General features: G+C 42.1%; 1 protein-coding gene across 1 annotated transcript in view; it reads left to right on the top strand.

Moving 5' to 3' along the window:
- The first annotated feature begins 10,218 nt into the window (after positions 1–10,218).
- Positions 10,219–15,424, top strand: part of PTGER3 (prostaglandin E receptor 3) — a 46,240-nt gene continuing 41,034 nt past the window's right edge. Inside the window, exon 1 of the mRNA XM_062193398.1 lies at positions 10,219–11,103. Within this exon, the coding sequence (XP_062049382.1) occupies positions 10,219–11,103 (885 nt within the window). The remainder of the gene's footprint in view (positions 11,104–15,424) is intronic.

Here is a 15,424-nt window from a genome sequence, read left to right as displayed (position 1 = left end):
GTGGTGTTTGTTAGAAATAAACTAGAGATTTTTAAAAAGCTCTGATGTAATGTTCATTTTTAAGGTAACTGTAATTTTTTTTACTTTTTAAATTATTCCATTTCTGAGGTCTGTAGATTTGTTTTTTATATATGAGTACTTAGTTTAAAACATTGCAAAGCCATGATCACTACAACCTTGGGTACAAGTTTTCATTTCACATCGTTTCATATTAACATTATTGGCTGGTTTCTGAAATGACCAGGTTTACAACAAGCTCTATATACAAGACCCTCTCTAGGCACAATTATGAAGGTACACCTTACTAGTTCATCTCTCTTTCTTGCTATCTAGTATCCACACCCCAGTGTTTTAGATGTTGATAAGAAGATAGAGGTCTCCATTCTGCCCTCTATTTGTGACATAAATGTTAAAAATTTTTTTTACCCCGAAATAACTGTTTAGCTTTTCTCACTTGGAAATTGTTTTGGAAAACAGTGGCAGCAATATTAATTGAAAGAATTTTAATAGATGTAAGTGATTATATTATCTAATGCAGTCTAATATAGAAACCATCTAATTTTGCTTGTGGTCTTGTGAGGGTAGATATTACTGTATATCTTCTTTACAAGAAGAAAATAATTAAAATTTGCTCAGGGGAGCTGCAGGTATGGTCCCAGGTGTGATCAAATCATCCAGTTTTATTCAAGGAAATAAAAATATGTAGATTTGAAGCTATAAATCCATAGAGCTAACCCTTCCCTTAGGCACAAGTGAATGGAAAAGCTCTTAAAAAATATTTCAGGTGGGCCGGCACCATGGCTCAATAGGCTAATCCTCTGCCTGCGGCACCAACACACCAGGTTCTAGTCCCGGTCAGGGCACCGGATTCTGTCCCGGTTGCCCGTCTTCCAGGCCAGCTCTCTGCTGTGGTCCAGGAGTGCAGTAGAGGATGACCCAAGTGCTTGTGCCCTGCACCCCATGGGAGACCAGGAGAAGCACCTGGCTTCTGCCTTCGGATCAGCGCGGTGCACTGGCCGCGGCGGCCATTAGAGGGTGAACCAACAGCAAAGGAAGACCTTTCTCTCTGTCTCTCTCTTTCACTGTCCACTCTGCCTGTCCAAAAAATATATATATATATTTCAGGTAAGAGAGTCTGATGAAATGATCAGTCTTGCCTCTGAACTATATGGAATTGACTTACCAGTTTTGAAGGCAAGTTTATAGAGGGATAAGGTGAGCTAAGGGAGTCTGCAAAAGCACTTAAGATTTTATCATGTTTTTAGAGAACCAGAAATCCTGTGGCTTTGGGATAGCTTGGAGAAAGAGAAGGAATCATTGAGCAGAGAGAACAATGGTGATTTAAAGACCCTTGTGTTGAAATCAGAATTTAGTCCTTTCCCCAAAATGATCCATCTGTTACCAGTGAAGGCATTACAAAGGCCAAATACCTCTAATCTAACTGAATTAAGTTTGCTTTAATGCTGTGATCTGGTGGCAGATTAGGCAGAGACGATGTCTGTTTCTTACACTGAAATCAAAGTTCCTGAATTGAATGATCAGTTCATGGTAGCTGTATGGTCCTGGGAATGAGTTTTACACCTGTCACACCTGCAAAATGAAAATCATATGGTTGCCTTACAGGAATTATGAAATTTCATAAATGCTTACTGTAGCATCTGATACAGTAAGTATGCAACAAATGTTTGTCATTTTTAACCCCCACATGTTTTCAGGTATTTGATACATATGTTAATTCTTCTTCTACTTTCTGGTGCAGAGCATCCATGTATCTATGCAACACTGCAGCAAGACTGATTCCTCACATCCCATTTCAAGTTGATAGCATTATAGGTAATTTAGGAGACCTTTTAATATGACACTAGTGACTGACAGAAAAATAGGAAATAATAATACCTTTGTGAATAGTATGGTTAAATTGCAAGATTGTATTGCTATATCTCACTGCCCTCTGCTTATAGTTACTGATGCATTAGAATTTTGGAAAACAAGAAAGTTCAGAAATAACTGTCTCGGAAGTGAATACCATTTTAATGCTTCCTGTTGTCTGCATACCCAGTGCCGCAGTACTTAGGATCACTAAAAACTCTAGCACAAAACAGTGCCAAGAAATATGTAAAAATTAAGAGTAATGAAACGGGATGTTTTTGTGTTTTCCCAAAGGATAAGTAAATCCACAATTAGAAATCATAAATGTCTTAATAACAGAGAACAAATGGTGCTAAGCATATAGCAAATCAGACCAGCAAAATTACCCAACTTGACTTAATCAGTTAATTATTAAACACCTTTAGTATTTGTGTGTGGAATATTTATGTAATAGACCCTAAGTTGCCATAAAGCAATTATGAGCAGACTTCAAAGTATATGGTTGGAGTAGGTGTTCTGACCCCAGTGGAATTAAACAGGATCAAATAGAAGTCGGTGGAACAAAAAATGACGATACTTTGTTTTTAATGAAAATATTAACACAGATTTAGCTAAGTCAGTGCAGGTGTGTTTTTTGAAAGCCTGCATTTGGAAAAATTTAGTTAAAAGCTTTCATTTCAAAAATATTGAGTAACAGCAGATCAAACACCAACAAATCTTACGGGAGCAGCGGACTACAGGGCAGGATCACCATACCTCTTCAAACAAGACAAAATGTATGTGATAGTATTTTCCAATACATTGTTCATGAGGCTGTGGACGCAGATAACTGAAAAAGGAAAACTTAATGACTTCGGCTTATTTTCTTGAAAGTTAATAGGGTAAGTTTTGGAAAGTTCCCCAGGTGGAGCTCTGCATTCTTCAACTGAGATGAAGGGGATAGGACAGGTAGCTAAGAGCCATCAAGGTTTGTGTGGGATATGAAGGGAAAAGGTGTAGAGGATGCTCTTCATATTGGGATTGTCCTGGAGGAAGCAGCCATGGAATTTGAGAAACTCCCAACATGTTCTCAGTAATAGGGCACATAAAGGTAAAGCTGGTGGGAGTCTTGAAGATGAGCAGAAAAGTAGGTAAGCAATAATAGACTTGCCAAGCAATGCAATGCAGATCATATGATGGGTTTTTTTTGTTTTGTTTAGGGGGGAGGGGAAGATTTTATTGAGTGGCCATCTAGCAACTGGCTCACTTCCCAAATGACCACACTGCCTAAGCTGTGTTGAGCAAGATCTTTGTGCTGGTCCTCCACAGGGATGCAAGGACCCAAACACTTTGGCTGTCCTCTGCTGCTTTCCCGGGCCATGGCGGAGAGCTAGAACAGAAGAGGAGCAGCTGGACTAGAACCAGCATCCATAAGGCACACCTGCCCTGCAGGTGGAAGCCTAGCCAGTGCTGTCACCAATAGTGTTTCTCAATACACATAAGTTTACTCTGAAAATGTCCTTCAAGAATACAGATGGAACACAAGCCTTAGCTATCTAAAATGGGTTTTCCAAGAGAACTGTAATACAGCATTTTAGGGCACAGGAAATGCAAATTCTGTAGGCAGATGTAATATGCTGTTAGTATTTAAGTGCCTTTATAAAGCAATTGTTTTGGTATTTTGTGGGATTTAATGTTAGAAAGCAATAAATAGTAGCACAGAGGCCAAAAGGGGAGAAGTGGATGTGTACTGTTAAACAGTGTTGCACACAGTATCTTTATAATAGGTCTTAGAGGGCAGGCATTTTGTGCAGCAGTTAAAACGCCACTCCCTTGGGGTTTCTGCATCCATTTCAGAGTGCTTGGGTTCTAATCCCAGCTCTGCTTCAGATTTCCTTTTCCTGCTATTGTGCAGCCAGTGGGCAGCATGGAGACCTGGAATGCATTACAGGCTCCTGGCTTCAGCCTGGCCCAACCCAGGTTGCAGGTATCTGAAGAGTGAGACAGTAAATAGATCTCTCATCTGTCTCTGCAAATGAAAATTTTTAAGAATTAGAGCCCAAAGCAATCTCTGAACATAATCAAATGAAATTGTAGATATCCAAAAGAAGACAGAAAATAAGTAGGATAGAGAATAAAAGGGGAGTACAAAAAGTTAATGGAAAATGTAATAAGATAAAATGCTTAAATTTCATTTATTAACGTAAGTGCTATCAAGTTCAAGACACTTTTCTTAGGCAATGCTAATCACCCATTTATTATAGTACAGCCTCAAAAACTGAGGGTCCTGGTACTTTAACCATAGCATTGCAAACATTTTACATTATTCACTGAAAAAATAATTGCTGCTCTTTAACAATTTTCTAAGAGTAGGAAATAAATTTGAAGGAACTGAATCAGGACTTTAATGCCTGATTTCCCATCAAAACTTAGAAATTTGCCCTTGTGTAATGAGAGAAGTGACTAGGGGCGTTGCAATGATGGAGAACTCTGGTGAAACTTCTTAAAGAATTCTCAAAAAATAGATGATAACATTGTTTGGCTTTCCAGAAGGTCAATGAGCAGAATGCCTTCAGTATCCCCAGAAAGTGTTACTATGACTTTTGCTCATGACTAGTCAAATCTTGCTCTGAGTAGGCCACTTTCACTTCTGATTATGCTCTTTAGGGTCATACGTTAAAGCCATGTTTCATTTGCTGTTAAGTTCTTCAAAGAGGTGCTTTAGGGCTTCAGGACCTTGACCCTGTCTGACTTAGATTTCCATCAAAGATCTGCTCTTGCCTGCAGCTGATTGAGATGCACTGCTTTGGCACCAATTAAGCAGAAAGTTTGCTCCACTTTTGATTTTTCAGTTAGACTTGTGTAAGCTGAACTACTTGGGATGGGTGTTGACTCTTGTATCTACTATTAATTGTCAGTCCCTTTAGTTAGAACATGAACGGTTAATTCTGTCACTGCAAATTGATGTGCTGCCAGCTTCAACTTCATGTTGTCCCTTCATAAAATGAGTTTTCTGTTAGTAAATGGCTGTTTTCTTTGGAGTATTGTTCCCATCAGCTCTTCACAAAGCATCAGTGATTTTACCATCCCTTCACCCAGCTTCAACATAAATTTCATGCTTGTTCAATTATTGCAGACTTCCTGTCACTCTGATAGAGTCTCTCTTTAAACTAATTTCTTATGCCTCAGATCCTGCTCAGACATGTTATAGTAAGTTAGTATGAAGCAAAAAAGTCATACAGCGTTTTTTTTTTTCATACTAAACATTTCCATGAACTTATTGAAGGTCCATCTTACAAGCGCAAAAATAGCAAAAACAACTTTAAAATGGACCAAAATAAGCTGTAAGAATTTGAACAGGTGATGAAATATGGCTTTACCTGTACAAATATAAAGTGGTGGGTTCCAAGAGGTAGAAGTGGTCCAGTCAAAGCAAAGGTAGACTAGTTATGACCAAAGGTTAGGGCAACAATTTTGGGGGAAATACTGAAGGCATTTTGTTCATTGGCTTTCTGGAGGGCCAAAGAATGATACCATCTGTTTATTGTAAACTGTTTTGATACAGCCAATGCTTTTACAGAAAAATGCCTGGGAAGGCTTCACCAGGGAGTCCACCACTACAGTGCTTCTGCTCATTCTTCTTATCAAACATGGGCAATTTTGCAGAAATTTTGATGGGAAATCATTAGGCAGCCACCTTATAGTACTAATTTGGCTCCTTCTGACCGCTTTTCATTTTCTAATACTTTCAAAAGGCACCCGTTCTTCAATGAAGAATATTAACAAAGTGCATGTTAAGGGTTGAATTCTCAAGACCCTCAGTTCTTTCGGGATTGACTAAATGGTATTAATATTACCTAGAAGTCTTGAACTTGACGAAACTTACATTGAGAAATAACTCATATTTTTCTTTTTTTAAATTTTTTTATAATTACATTTTTAAAAATTATTTGACAGGTAGAGTTACAGACAGTGAGAGAGACAGAGAGAAAGGTCTTCCTTCCATTGGTTCACTCCCCAAGTGGCCACCACGGCTGGCGCTGTGCCGACCCGAAGCCAGGAGCCAGGTGCTTCTTCCTGGTCTCCCATGTGGGTGCAGGGACCCAAGCACTTGGGCCATCCTCCACTACCTTCCCGGGCAACAGCAGAGAGCTGGACTGGAAGAGGAGCAACCGGGACTAGAACCTGGCGCACATATGGGATGCCGATGCTGCAGGCAGAGGATTAACCAAGTGAGCCACAGTGCTGTCCCCTATATTTTTATTTTCTAAGATAAAATTAAGCAAGCAATATCCCTAAGAGACTATATAATTAGTCTTCCTCCCACCCCCACCTGAAGCAGACATAGCTCCAATCTGCTGATTCACTCCCTAAGTACAACACCTGGTAAAGGACCAGGCCAAAGCTGGGAGCTGGGGACACAAGCCTCCCACATGGGTGGCACAAACCACTTACCTGAGCTCCCTTTGCTGCCTCCTGGTGGCCTCATTAGCAGGAAGCTGGAGCCAGAATTCAAAAGCCAGTAATTGAACCTAGTAGCTTAAGTGCTAGGCTAAATTTCACTATTTTTCATCTTTTAATTCCACTTTTCTATAAGTTTTTTGATATCCCTCATATTAACTGCAAAGTCCAGATTGCACTCAAAAATTAAAAAGTCATAAAAGGAATGAAAAGGCAGTCATAGTAAAGGACTCAGGACTTTATTGAGTTAGAAAAGCCTTCAAAACACCTCCTTCATTCTTGATATGATAATTATATTGATGTTTGAGTGTTAAATGTAACTTCTATCCCTGAGATTCCCATGTGATCATTAAAACTACTTTTTCTATTTTTTCACATACACTCTGCCTTCATGGGATCAATGTCTTGAGATTTCAAAATTCAAAAGTTTCATACGAAATCATAAACTCCACAAATTAGATTTTTGTGTGTTGGTTTTGTATCCTTAGTGATGAGAACAATGTCTGATATAGAGTAGGTGCTTATTGAATACTGAATGAATGAATGACTACAAATAATACTAAAATGAACAGTTGGCTCCATGGAGAAAGAATCGCAGATATCTCCCTTCCATAACAAGGGTCCAGTTATGTATGTAAAGCTAGTTATTAATATTGCTTTATATCCATGTTTACCATTTTTAAATGTTTATTGTAACATTTTCTCTTTTTTTTTTTCTAAAGATTTATTTAGTTATTTGAAAGGCAGAGTTACAGAGAGGCAGAGAGACAGAGAGGTCTTCCATCCGCTGGTTCATTCCCCAGATGGCCGCAATGGCCAGAGCTATGCCAATCCAAAACCAGGAGCCAGGAGCTGCTTCAGGGCCTCCCATGCGGGTGCAGGGGCCCAAGGAGTTGGGCCATCTTCTGCTTTCCCAGGCCATAGCAGAGAGCTGGATGGAAAGTGGAGTAGCCAGGACTCAAACCGGTATCCATATGGGGATGCATGCCCTGCAGACCGGGGCTTTAACCCACTGTACCACAGTGCTCATCTCCACCATTTCTTAATAAAAGTGCATTAAAAATAAATAGCAAAAAGGTTGATCAACATTAGCTAAATGTTGATATAAATTGTGATTCTAAAACTAAGATAACTGAGAGCACATTTAAACAATTTGTGAATTAAAAATATTTCTAGGGTAGAATTTCAATTAGCTTAATACATACTTTTTTTTGGAAGGCTTTTTTTTTTTAAATTTAATGAATATAAATTTCCAAGTACAGCTTGTGGATTACAGTGGCTTTCCCCCAACATAACTTCCCTCCCACCTGCAACCCTCCCCTTTCCCACTCGCTCTCCCCTTCCATTCACATCAAGATTCATTTTCAATTCTCTTTATATACAGAAAATCAGTTTAGTATATATAAAGATTTCAACAGTTTGCCCTCACATAGCAACACAAAGTGAAAAAAATACTGTTGGAGTACTAGTTATAGCATTAAATAACAGTGTACAGCACATTAATGACAGAGATCCTGCATGATATTTTTTTTAAAAGATTGATTAATTTTCTATGTAATTTCCAATTTAACACCAAGGTTCTTTTTTTCATTTTCAATTATCTTTATATACAGAAGATCGCTTCAGTATATACTAAGTAAAGATTTCATCAGTTTGCACCCACGCATAACCACAAAGTGTAAAAATACTGTTTCAGTACTAGCTATATCATTACTTCACATTAATACGTACTTTTAAAATGTTAAAAACCATAGAATACGTTTTTAATTTAATCCTCCACTGGTTTATTGACTAACCAGAGATGCCAGTTGGCAAACTCCAAGGTAAACAACCGGATCATAGTTATGTATTGATGAAAGGTCTCTGGTAAAGATATGAGAGGTTCCTTAAGCATTTAGAAATTCTCTAATACAGCATACAAGATGTTATTAACCTTTAGCTCACTAGAGGGAGGTGTTGGTTCAGACCAACACAGTTCAGATTATTTCTGCAGCAATTAAGTGCTAACCAGAACCCAACTACTGTTAGCACTTATCTTATTTTAATAATAACACTATTCTAGCAAAACACTTGTCCCAAATACAGGTTTGACATTAATTCAAAAGTATTAAGACAAAAGTCAGATGATCTAAACAATAAGCCATGTCACTATTCCTGTCTTGCTGTTATTATGAACATGACACTTTCAGAAATACGATTTAAAAGTGCAAAACTTTAAAAATGACATGTTGTGATTGATGCATGTTAGAGTGCAGTAACATTCTTGCTTTTGCTCCTTTAAACTATATGACTCTATGATGTACTTTTAAAGCCTTGTACATAGTCAAAATAATAGGACAAAAAGAAAATGCAAACGGACACATCTCTTTTCTACCTCCTACTGTCACACCCAAACAGAAATCGGCTAAACCAGGGAAGGAAAACTGTGTGCCTGTTTTAAGTCAGCTTAAGTTAGTCTGAATAATGGGTTTCATAGCCCTGTAAGATCAGGAGGAAAAATGAAATGTGTAAATCTTTAAGATCTTTCCTGGACAATTAAATGCAGGAAAACCCGGTCTCGCAGCTATTTTTATCTGTGGGAAATAGTATCTGAGAGGAAAAAAAAAAAAAAAAAAGGTGTTTCACGGAGCAAGAGACTGGGCACATCTTTCACTCCGTGGAGCTTCCGTTACCTCACCTAAAGGGGGAGTAATAATGCAAACAATGCCTTAGAGGATATCTGTGATGATGAGACAATGCTTGTTAAAATGCATACCGTGTTGGGAAAATACACCAGTACTGGCTTACTAAAAGGCGTTCCTAGGCTGCTATACCTGTTTTCACTGGATGTGTGTTATTTCAAACGCAAAGCTGGCATACGGCGAAGTCCTTCGTGTCATCTACACGCCGTGTCTAGTTCCAGCAGTGCAGAATGATCGCCGGACCAGGAAGGGCGGTTGGAGGCTTTGTAAGGCAACGCCTTTCCCCCGCCCTCCTATCCATGGCTGACCGCCTGTCGTTGCACCACCTCAGACGTGCCAGTGGCTACCACCCGCTTTTAGCGCGAGGACAGTTCACATTTTTTCCTCTTTGAGCTCAAGCATCTGATTTTTTGTTTCTCCGTGTCCATTTCCTTCTCTCACCAGGCACTATTAATTAGGTAGCGTCAGTGGCGCCCCCACCCCTTCGGCGGAGGGAGGGGGGAGGCAGGAGAGTTTCACCTTTCACCACCATCCTAGAGTCTCAGAGTAGGAAGGGAAGAAAGTTCCCACTCAGCCATGGAGCGGATCGCGGCTTGTGTAGAGTGTCCCACACTCGCGCGAGTAACCCAAGGGCTTCCGAAGGCTCGGTCCCTGTACCGGACTGTGTGGCTATGGCAGGGGACAGGCAGGTCCGCCGCGGCGCCCTGCCCAGTGACACTCCCCGCGGTTCGCCTCCCACTCGGGAGACCTGGAGTGGGTGCAGAGCCCAAGGCCGCAGGTGGACGCCTCGTCCGGCGGGCAGCGGGCGCGTTTGGAGACGGGGTGCCTGCAGAGTTTTCCAGGCCAGGCGGCCAGTGAGGCCAGCAGGCGAGGCCGAGAGAGGCGCTCCGCGGCGTCTCCACCCTCCTCCCACCTTCGGCTGCCCCCACCCCCGGGCGCCCCGCCCCGCCCCCTCGGCCTTATAGAGGGACCCGGCGCCTCCGCGCCTCGGAGCCACTGGCTTGCCCCCGGCGGAGCGCGAGGCTGCCGGCGTGGGCGAGCCACGGCCGTGGCCAGAGCACCGGAGTGAGGCGGCGGCTGCGCCCCGCACGATGGGGGGCAGCCCGACCCCAGCCTCGGTGGCCGCGGACCTTCGCCGCCGACCACGCTGCGTCTGCCAGCTTCCGCCGCCGCTGCTGCTGTTGCTATTGCAGCCCGGGCGCAGTGCCCTCCTCACCTCGAAGGCAACATGAAGGAGACGCGGGGCGACGGCGGGGGCGCCCCCTTCTGCACCCGCCTCAACCACTCGTATCCCGGCATGTGGGCGCCCGAGGCACGGGGCAACCTCACACGCCCCCCAGGGCCCGGCGAGGACTGTGGCTCGGTGTCCGTGGCCTTCCCGATCACCATGCTGATCACCGGCTTCGTGGGCAACGCGCTGGCCATGCTGCTCGTGTCGCGTAGCTACCGGCGTCGGGAGAGCAAGCGCAAGAAGTCGTTCCTGTTGTGCATCGGCTGGCTGGCGCTCACTGACCTGGTCGGGCAGCTGCTCACAAGCCCCGTGGTCATCTTGGTGTACCTATCCAAGCAGCGCTGGGAGCAGCTTGACCCATCGGGGCGCCTGTGCACCTTCTTTGGTCTGACCATGACTGTTTTCGGGCTGTCCTCGCTCTTCATCGCCAGCGCCATGGCTGTCGAGAGGGCTCTGGCCATCCGTGCGCCACACTGGTACGCGAGCCACATGAAGACGCGTGCCACTCGCGCCGTCCTGCTGGGCGTGTGGCTGGCAGTGCTCGCCTTCGCCCTGCTACCTGTGCTGGGTGTGGGCCAGTACACCATCCAGTGGCCCGGGACGTGGTGCTTCATCAGCACCGGACGAGGGGACAACGGGACGAGCTCTTCACACAACTGGGGCAACCTTTTCTTCGCCTCCACCTTTGCCTTCCTGGGCCTCTTGGCGCTGGCCATCACCTTCGCCTGCAACCTGGCCACCATTAAGGCTCTGGTGTCCCGCTGCCGAGCAAAGGCGGCAGCATCGCAGTCCAGTGCCCAGTGGGGCCGGATCACGACCGAGACGGCCATCCAGCTCATGGGGATCATGTGCGTGCTGTCGGTCTGCTGGTCGCCCCTACTGGTAGGTAGCTCCAGGGCATGGGGTGGATGCAGAAATGGAGACTTCTCCAAGTGCCAGCACCTGCAAGAGTGTGCTTGCAACAGCAGAACACAGAGGAGGCTTCTGAGCTGTGTTGGCACTGCCTGTACGCACAAGGAGACTGCAGAGCTGCCCGATCCAATCGGGAGGGGAGAGGACGCCCAGGCGTTACTCCAGGGCATGTGCTGATATAGCGACTTGCCTGGGTGTTGTAGGGGATAGACGGGTGATTCTCTGAAGTTCAGGCACTTTTCATTCTGCGGAAGTACCCTACCTGTGACACCAGACAGGTGCAGAGGTCTTGCAGCGTCTAACCCACTGTGAGCCCGTGCTGTGCAGCTGGTAGGACTCTAGGTTCATGCTTGACCAGAGGCAGGAGAGTGAAAGATGCACCTTACTGCATCAACCAGCCTCAGCTCTCCTGAGTGTGCTTGACCCTCTAGGATGCACTTGAACTAAAAATCAGTCAGTGGGACCCACCAACCCAGTGACTCTCTAGGATCAGCTTTCCTGAGACAGGAGGTAGGGCATCCTCCACTGCACAGACTCTCACACCAGCACCAGGAGCAAGTGATGTTTCCACATGCTCCTAGTCTAACACCTACTCTTATGTGTTATTTGTGAGGTTTTCTTTTAAGATACTTTTAGGTAGAAATGTGTGTTGGTAACTGCTGTTTGCTGATTCCTGTAGAATGGGTGCTTAGGCCTGGGGCAGCCTAGCCCAATAGATCTTGCAGAAGGAGCAACCTAGTCACTGTCAGCAGTGTTAGAGCTAAATATGTATTGGACCTGGAAATTTATTACTCTTGTGAAAAACTTCTGAAACATATGCACATAGTTTCACAACTAATCACATAGAAGTTTTTTTTTTTAATTGTGGTAAAATATACACAACATAGTTTACTATTTTAACCATTTTAAGTGGACAGTTTGGTGTTACTAAATACATTGGCATTGTAATGTATCCTACATAGTTTTAAATCCTTTGCCCTTTAAAATAGAAATGTAGTTCCTTTCTCCTTTCACCCCTCCACTGCACTTGGCAAAGAAGATACTAGAGAATACTTGTGTCTAGCTGGTGTGTTACATTCAGAGCTCCAACCTTGGCTCCAGATCAGAGATGTGTGGTGACACAGAGTTATATTGGAACCCAGCTGCCTGCAAGTCACTGTGTGGTCACAGGCCTGTGTTCCAGGAGCTGGAACTCAGGCTGATGTCATCATCAGGACTTTATCAAAACCAGTACCAATTTTAGGCATATTTACTTCTGTGGTTGAGAAATGAAGTGTCAAGGTGGCCCAACAGGAAGGGGAAAGTATTCTAAACAGTAAATCCTAAAGTGTGGCGATTAACAATAACCTTAAGGGCTAACAATGTCTGAAATTTTCACAACTGACATTTGAGTTTGCTGTCACACAATTTATATCTTAGAAAAAAATGTAGCTAATATGACACAATTTATGTATTTAAGTGTATGAATAAAATGTTACTCAGGCAGTCAGTCAGACTTGTACTTTTCCTTTGCTTGTTTTGTTTAAGATTTAGAGAAACTTTGTAAGCTTTTTTTTGTTTTGTTTGAATTATGAAACTTTGGTTCTAATATCATGAATATGGTGGCCTAGGGAAGAATATAGAACAATCTTGAAAATGGTAACTGAAGATGGCCAAACTCATTCTCTTTACAAAGACCATATTTAGAACTAGTCTTAACTTAGATTCAATCAGCATCTTCATTCAGTTGGTATTTATTGATTTATAGCATCTAAGCAAACTATTAATTCAGTTTTCAGAAAACATTAAGTTGAAAATCACACAAATTCAATATGTGGTGATGTTAAAGAGGAGAACTTTATGCTTTAAAATGGGCACTTCTAAAGGGAAATGGTTCCCTGTTCTGTTTTATGAACCATTAAAATCAAGTCTTCCTATATCTTCAGAATAATCTACAGTACAAAGTTGGAACTATTTCAAAGGAAAGAAACTGGCAAAACTGCTTTGTTAGTAGATTAGGGAATTATAAGATTGGAAATACTAGAACGTAGTAAACTTTTTCAGTGTATTAGTGTTAAAGTGAGAGATCATTTTTTTTATGGGGGTAAAATACAGGTTTCCTATTAGCTTTTGTTGGTTTGGGCATAGGATACTAATCTAGTTGTCCAAACTCCTTACTTAAAATGACATTGAGTATGTGTTATCTTGGAACGCTATCATAACTATTAGTAATAGTCAATCGTTATGGTTGGAAAACTTAATGGAGCAGAGATACCTAATAAGAAAACATCCCAACTGCTATAAGATCCCACTTGTAAATTAAGTATTTGAACAAAAGGTTTATGTATGGTGCAAAGATTGTTTTTCCTTTTCTTTTTCCTAGGTACTTTTCAATATACATGTGAGATATAAAAATAAGTGAGAAACAATGAGCTATGAGATGTGAAATATGACTATGAGCTGTGAAATTAAGTGGGAAACTATGTACTTCTTAGTCATTGTTTATGTAAGGCATCAGATTGTTGTTCTGTGGAACTGTCCAGTTGACTCAGCAATGCTATCTATCTGAATTATTACTATTGTCTTAATTTTTTGAGTTATACTCACCAATTAGTCCTGTTATTTGATATAATAGCCAAGTTTCCAGAAAGAAGAATAACACTGGGGTGTTTTTCAAGGGAAGCAATGAGCACATTGTGTACTTTTATATGTGGCACTCCATCAGGTAGAATGTGGCTAATGCTGCAGCTTGAAAAGTAGTAAATATAAGGCTGACTATCAACAGTGTGAGTTACGAGGAGCAATTGTTCATCTTCAGCCTTGGAACTGGATTAAAGCAGCCGTAAAAGCTTTTGCCTTAATCTTGAACCAGTAAATCCTCCATTCAGTATCTACAAATAGGGATACTTAGTTCAAGAAGATATTTCACAGTGTAGTTGTGATTTATTTTTAAACTTAAGGACCCACTGATATATTTTAACAGGTGAAATTTGCCTTTTAATGTACCACATGTGGAAGATTTTCATAACAGATTGTTTGACAGAATGAATGCTGTTTTGTGTTATATAAAGTTTATTTAAATGCTGATCTTCTCTTCCTATGAATTTCTGCTGCGTGCAGGATGCTACTTCAGGGAATGTGATTAAGCTGTGATTTTCCATTATGGGAAAAGTTTTTGTAGTTTGTATTTTAAGAGTTCAGATATTCAGAATTCTTTACATTTTTTGTTTGCTGCATTTCAGACACCATGGGTGGATTATTAAATAGACTTGTAAAAAAGTGATCAAAATGATAATCTGTTTGGGGCCAGCGTTGTGGCATAGCAGGTAAAGCAGCTGCCTGCGATGCCAGCATTTCCTATGGGCACTGGTTTGAGTCCTCTCGTCTCCACTTTCAACCTAGTTCTCTTCTAATGGCCTGGGAAAAGCAGTAAAAGATCATGCACATGGGAGACCCAGATGAGGTTCCCGGCTTCTGACTGCAGCCTGGCCCAGCCCTGTTGTGGCCATCTGGGGAGTGAACCAGCAGATGGAAGAGCTCTCTCCCTCTCTCCCCCTCTCCCTCTCTCCCTGTAACTCTTTCAAATAAATAAATAAACCTTTTAAAAAATTACAGTCTGTTCAGAGAAACAGAGTTTCCACTTGTATGAGTGAAACCATGAAAGAAGAATGGTATGAGATAGGTTGTGATTAGTGTCTTTGTCCTGCAGTTCAGATTCCCTCTGATTTTACCAGAGCAGCCTTCCAGGAAGGCTTGGCCTCATGGCTAATAGCACATATGCCCAGGGACCCAGCACAATGAGAACAGTGTGCACATCAGAATGATAGGAATCATGGTTTGAAAATGTCTATAGAACCAGATTTAGGTAGGTATTCCCTGAATGATGGGATGAGGCCTTTACTGTTGTTTTGGGGGTTTTGTATAGGGAAGATAGTTTATTGGCAGAGCAGTGGTGTGTAGATTTGGCTTAGAAAATGAGGATGTGACATCTGTTATACCTTGCTTTTTTATAGGTCAGCTAAGGCCTTAGGATAGAGACAATGGGAAGAGATGAATCAAGGAAGGAATGGCAACAGAGAACTAGCATTATTTAGCCACGGTTGGTTTAGGGAGTGATTGATGCAACAGACATTTATTGAGCATCTATTATATCCTGTGCACCATGGTAAATGGTTGTACATACCTCATGTAACTGCCTCCTGAAGGATTGCCAATATTAGCTATATCAGTAGACAATGAACCGATGTAGAAAGGTCATTAGAACAGCATTGCTGATTCATAATATCTGACCCTCAGTTTATTTACAGTTTTT

This window comes from Lepus europaeus, chromosome 5 (genome assembly GCF_033115175.1).
Source record: "Lepus europaeus isolate LE1 chromosome 5, mLepTim1.pri, whole genome shotgun sequence".
NCBI classification, from domain to species: domain Eukaryota; kingdom Metazoa; phylum Chordata; class Mammalia; order Lagomorpha; family Leporidae; genus Lepus; species Lepus europaeus.
Note: the sequence above shows the minus strand (reverse complement) of the source record. Positions and strands in the feature narration are given on the sequence as shown.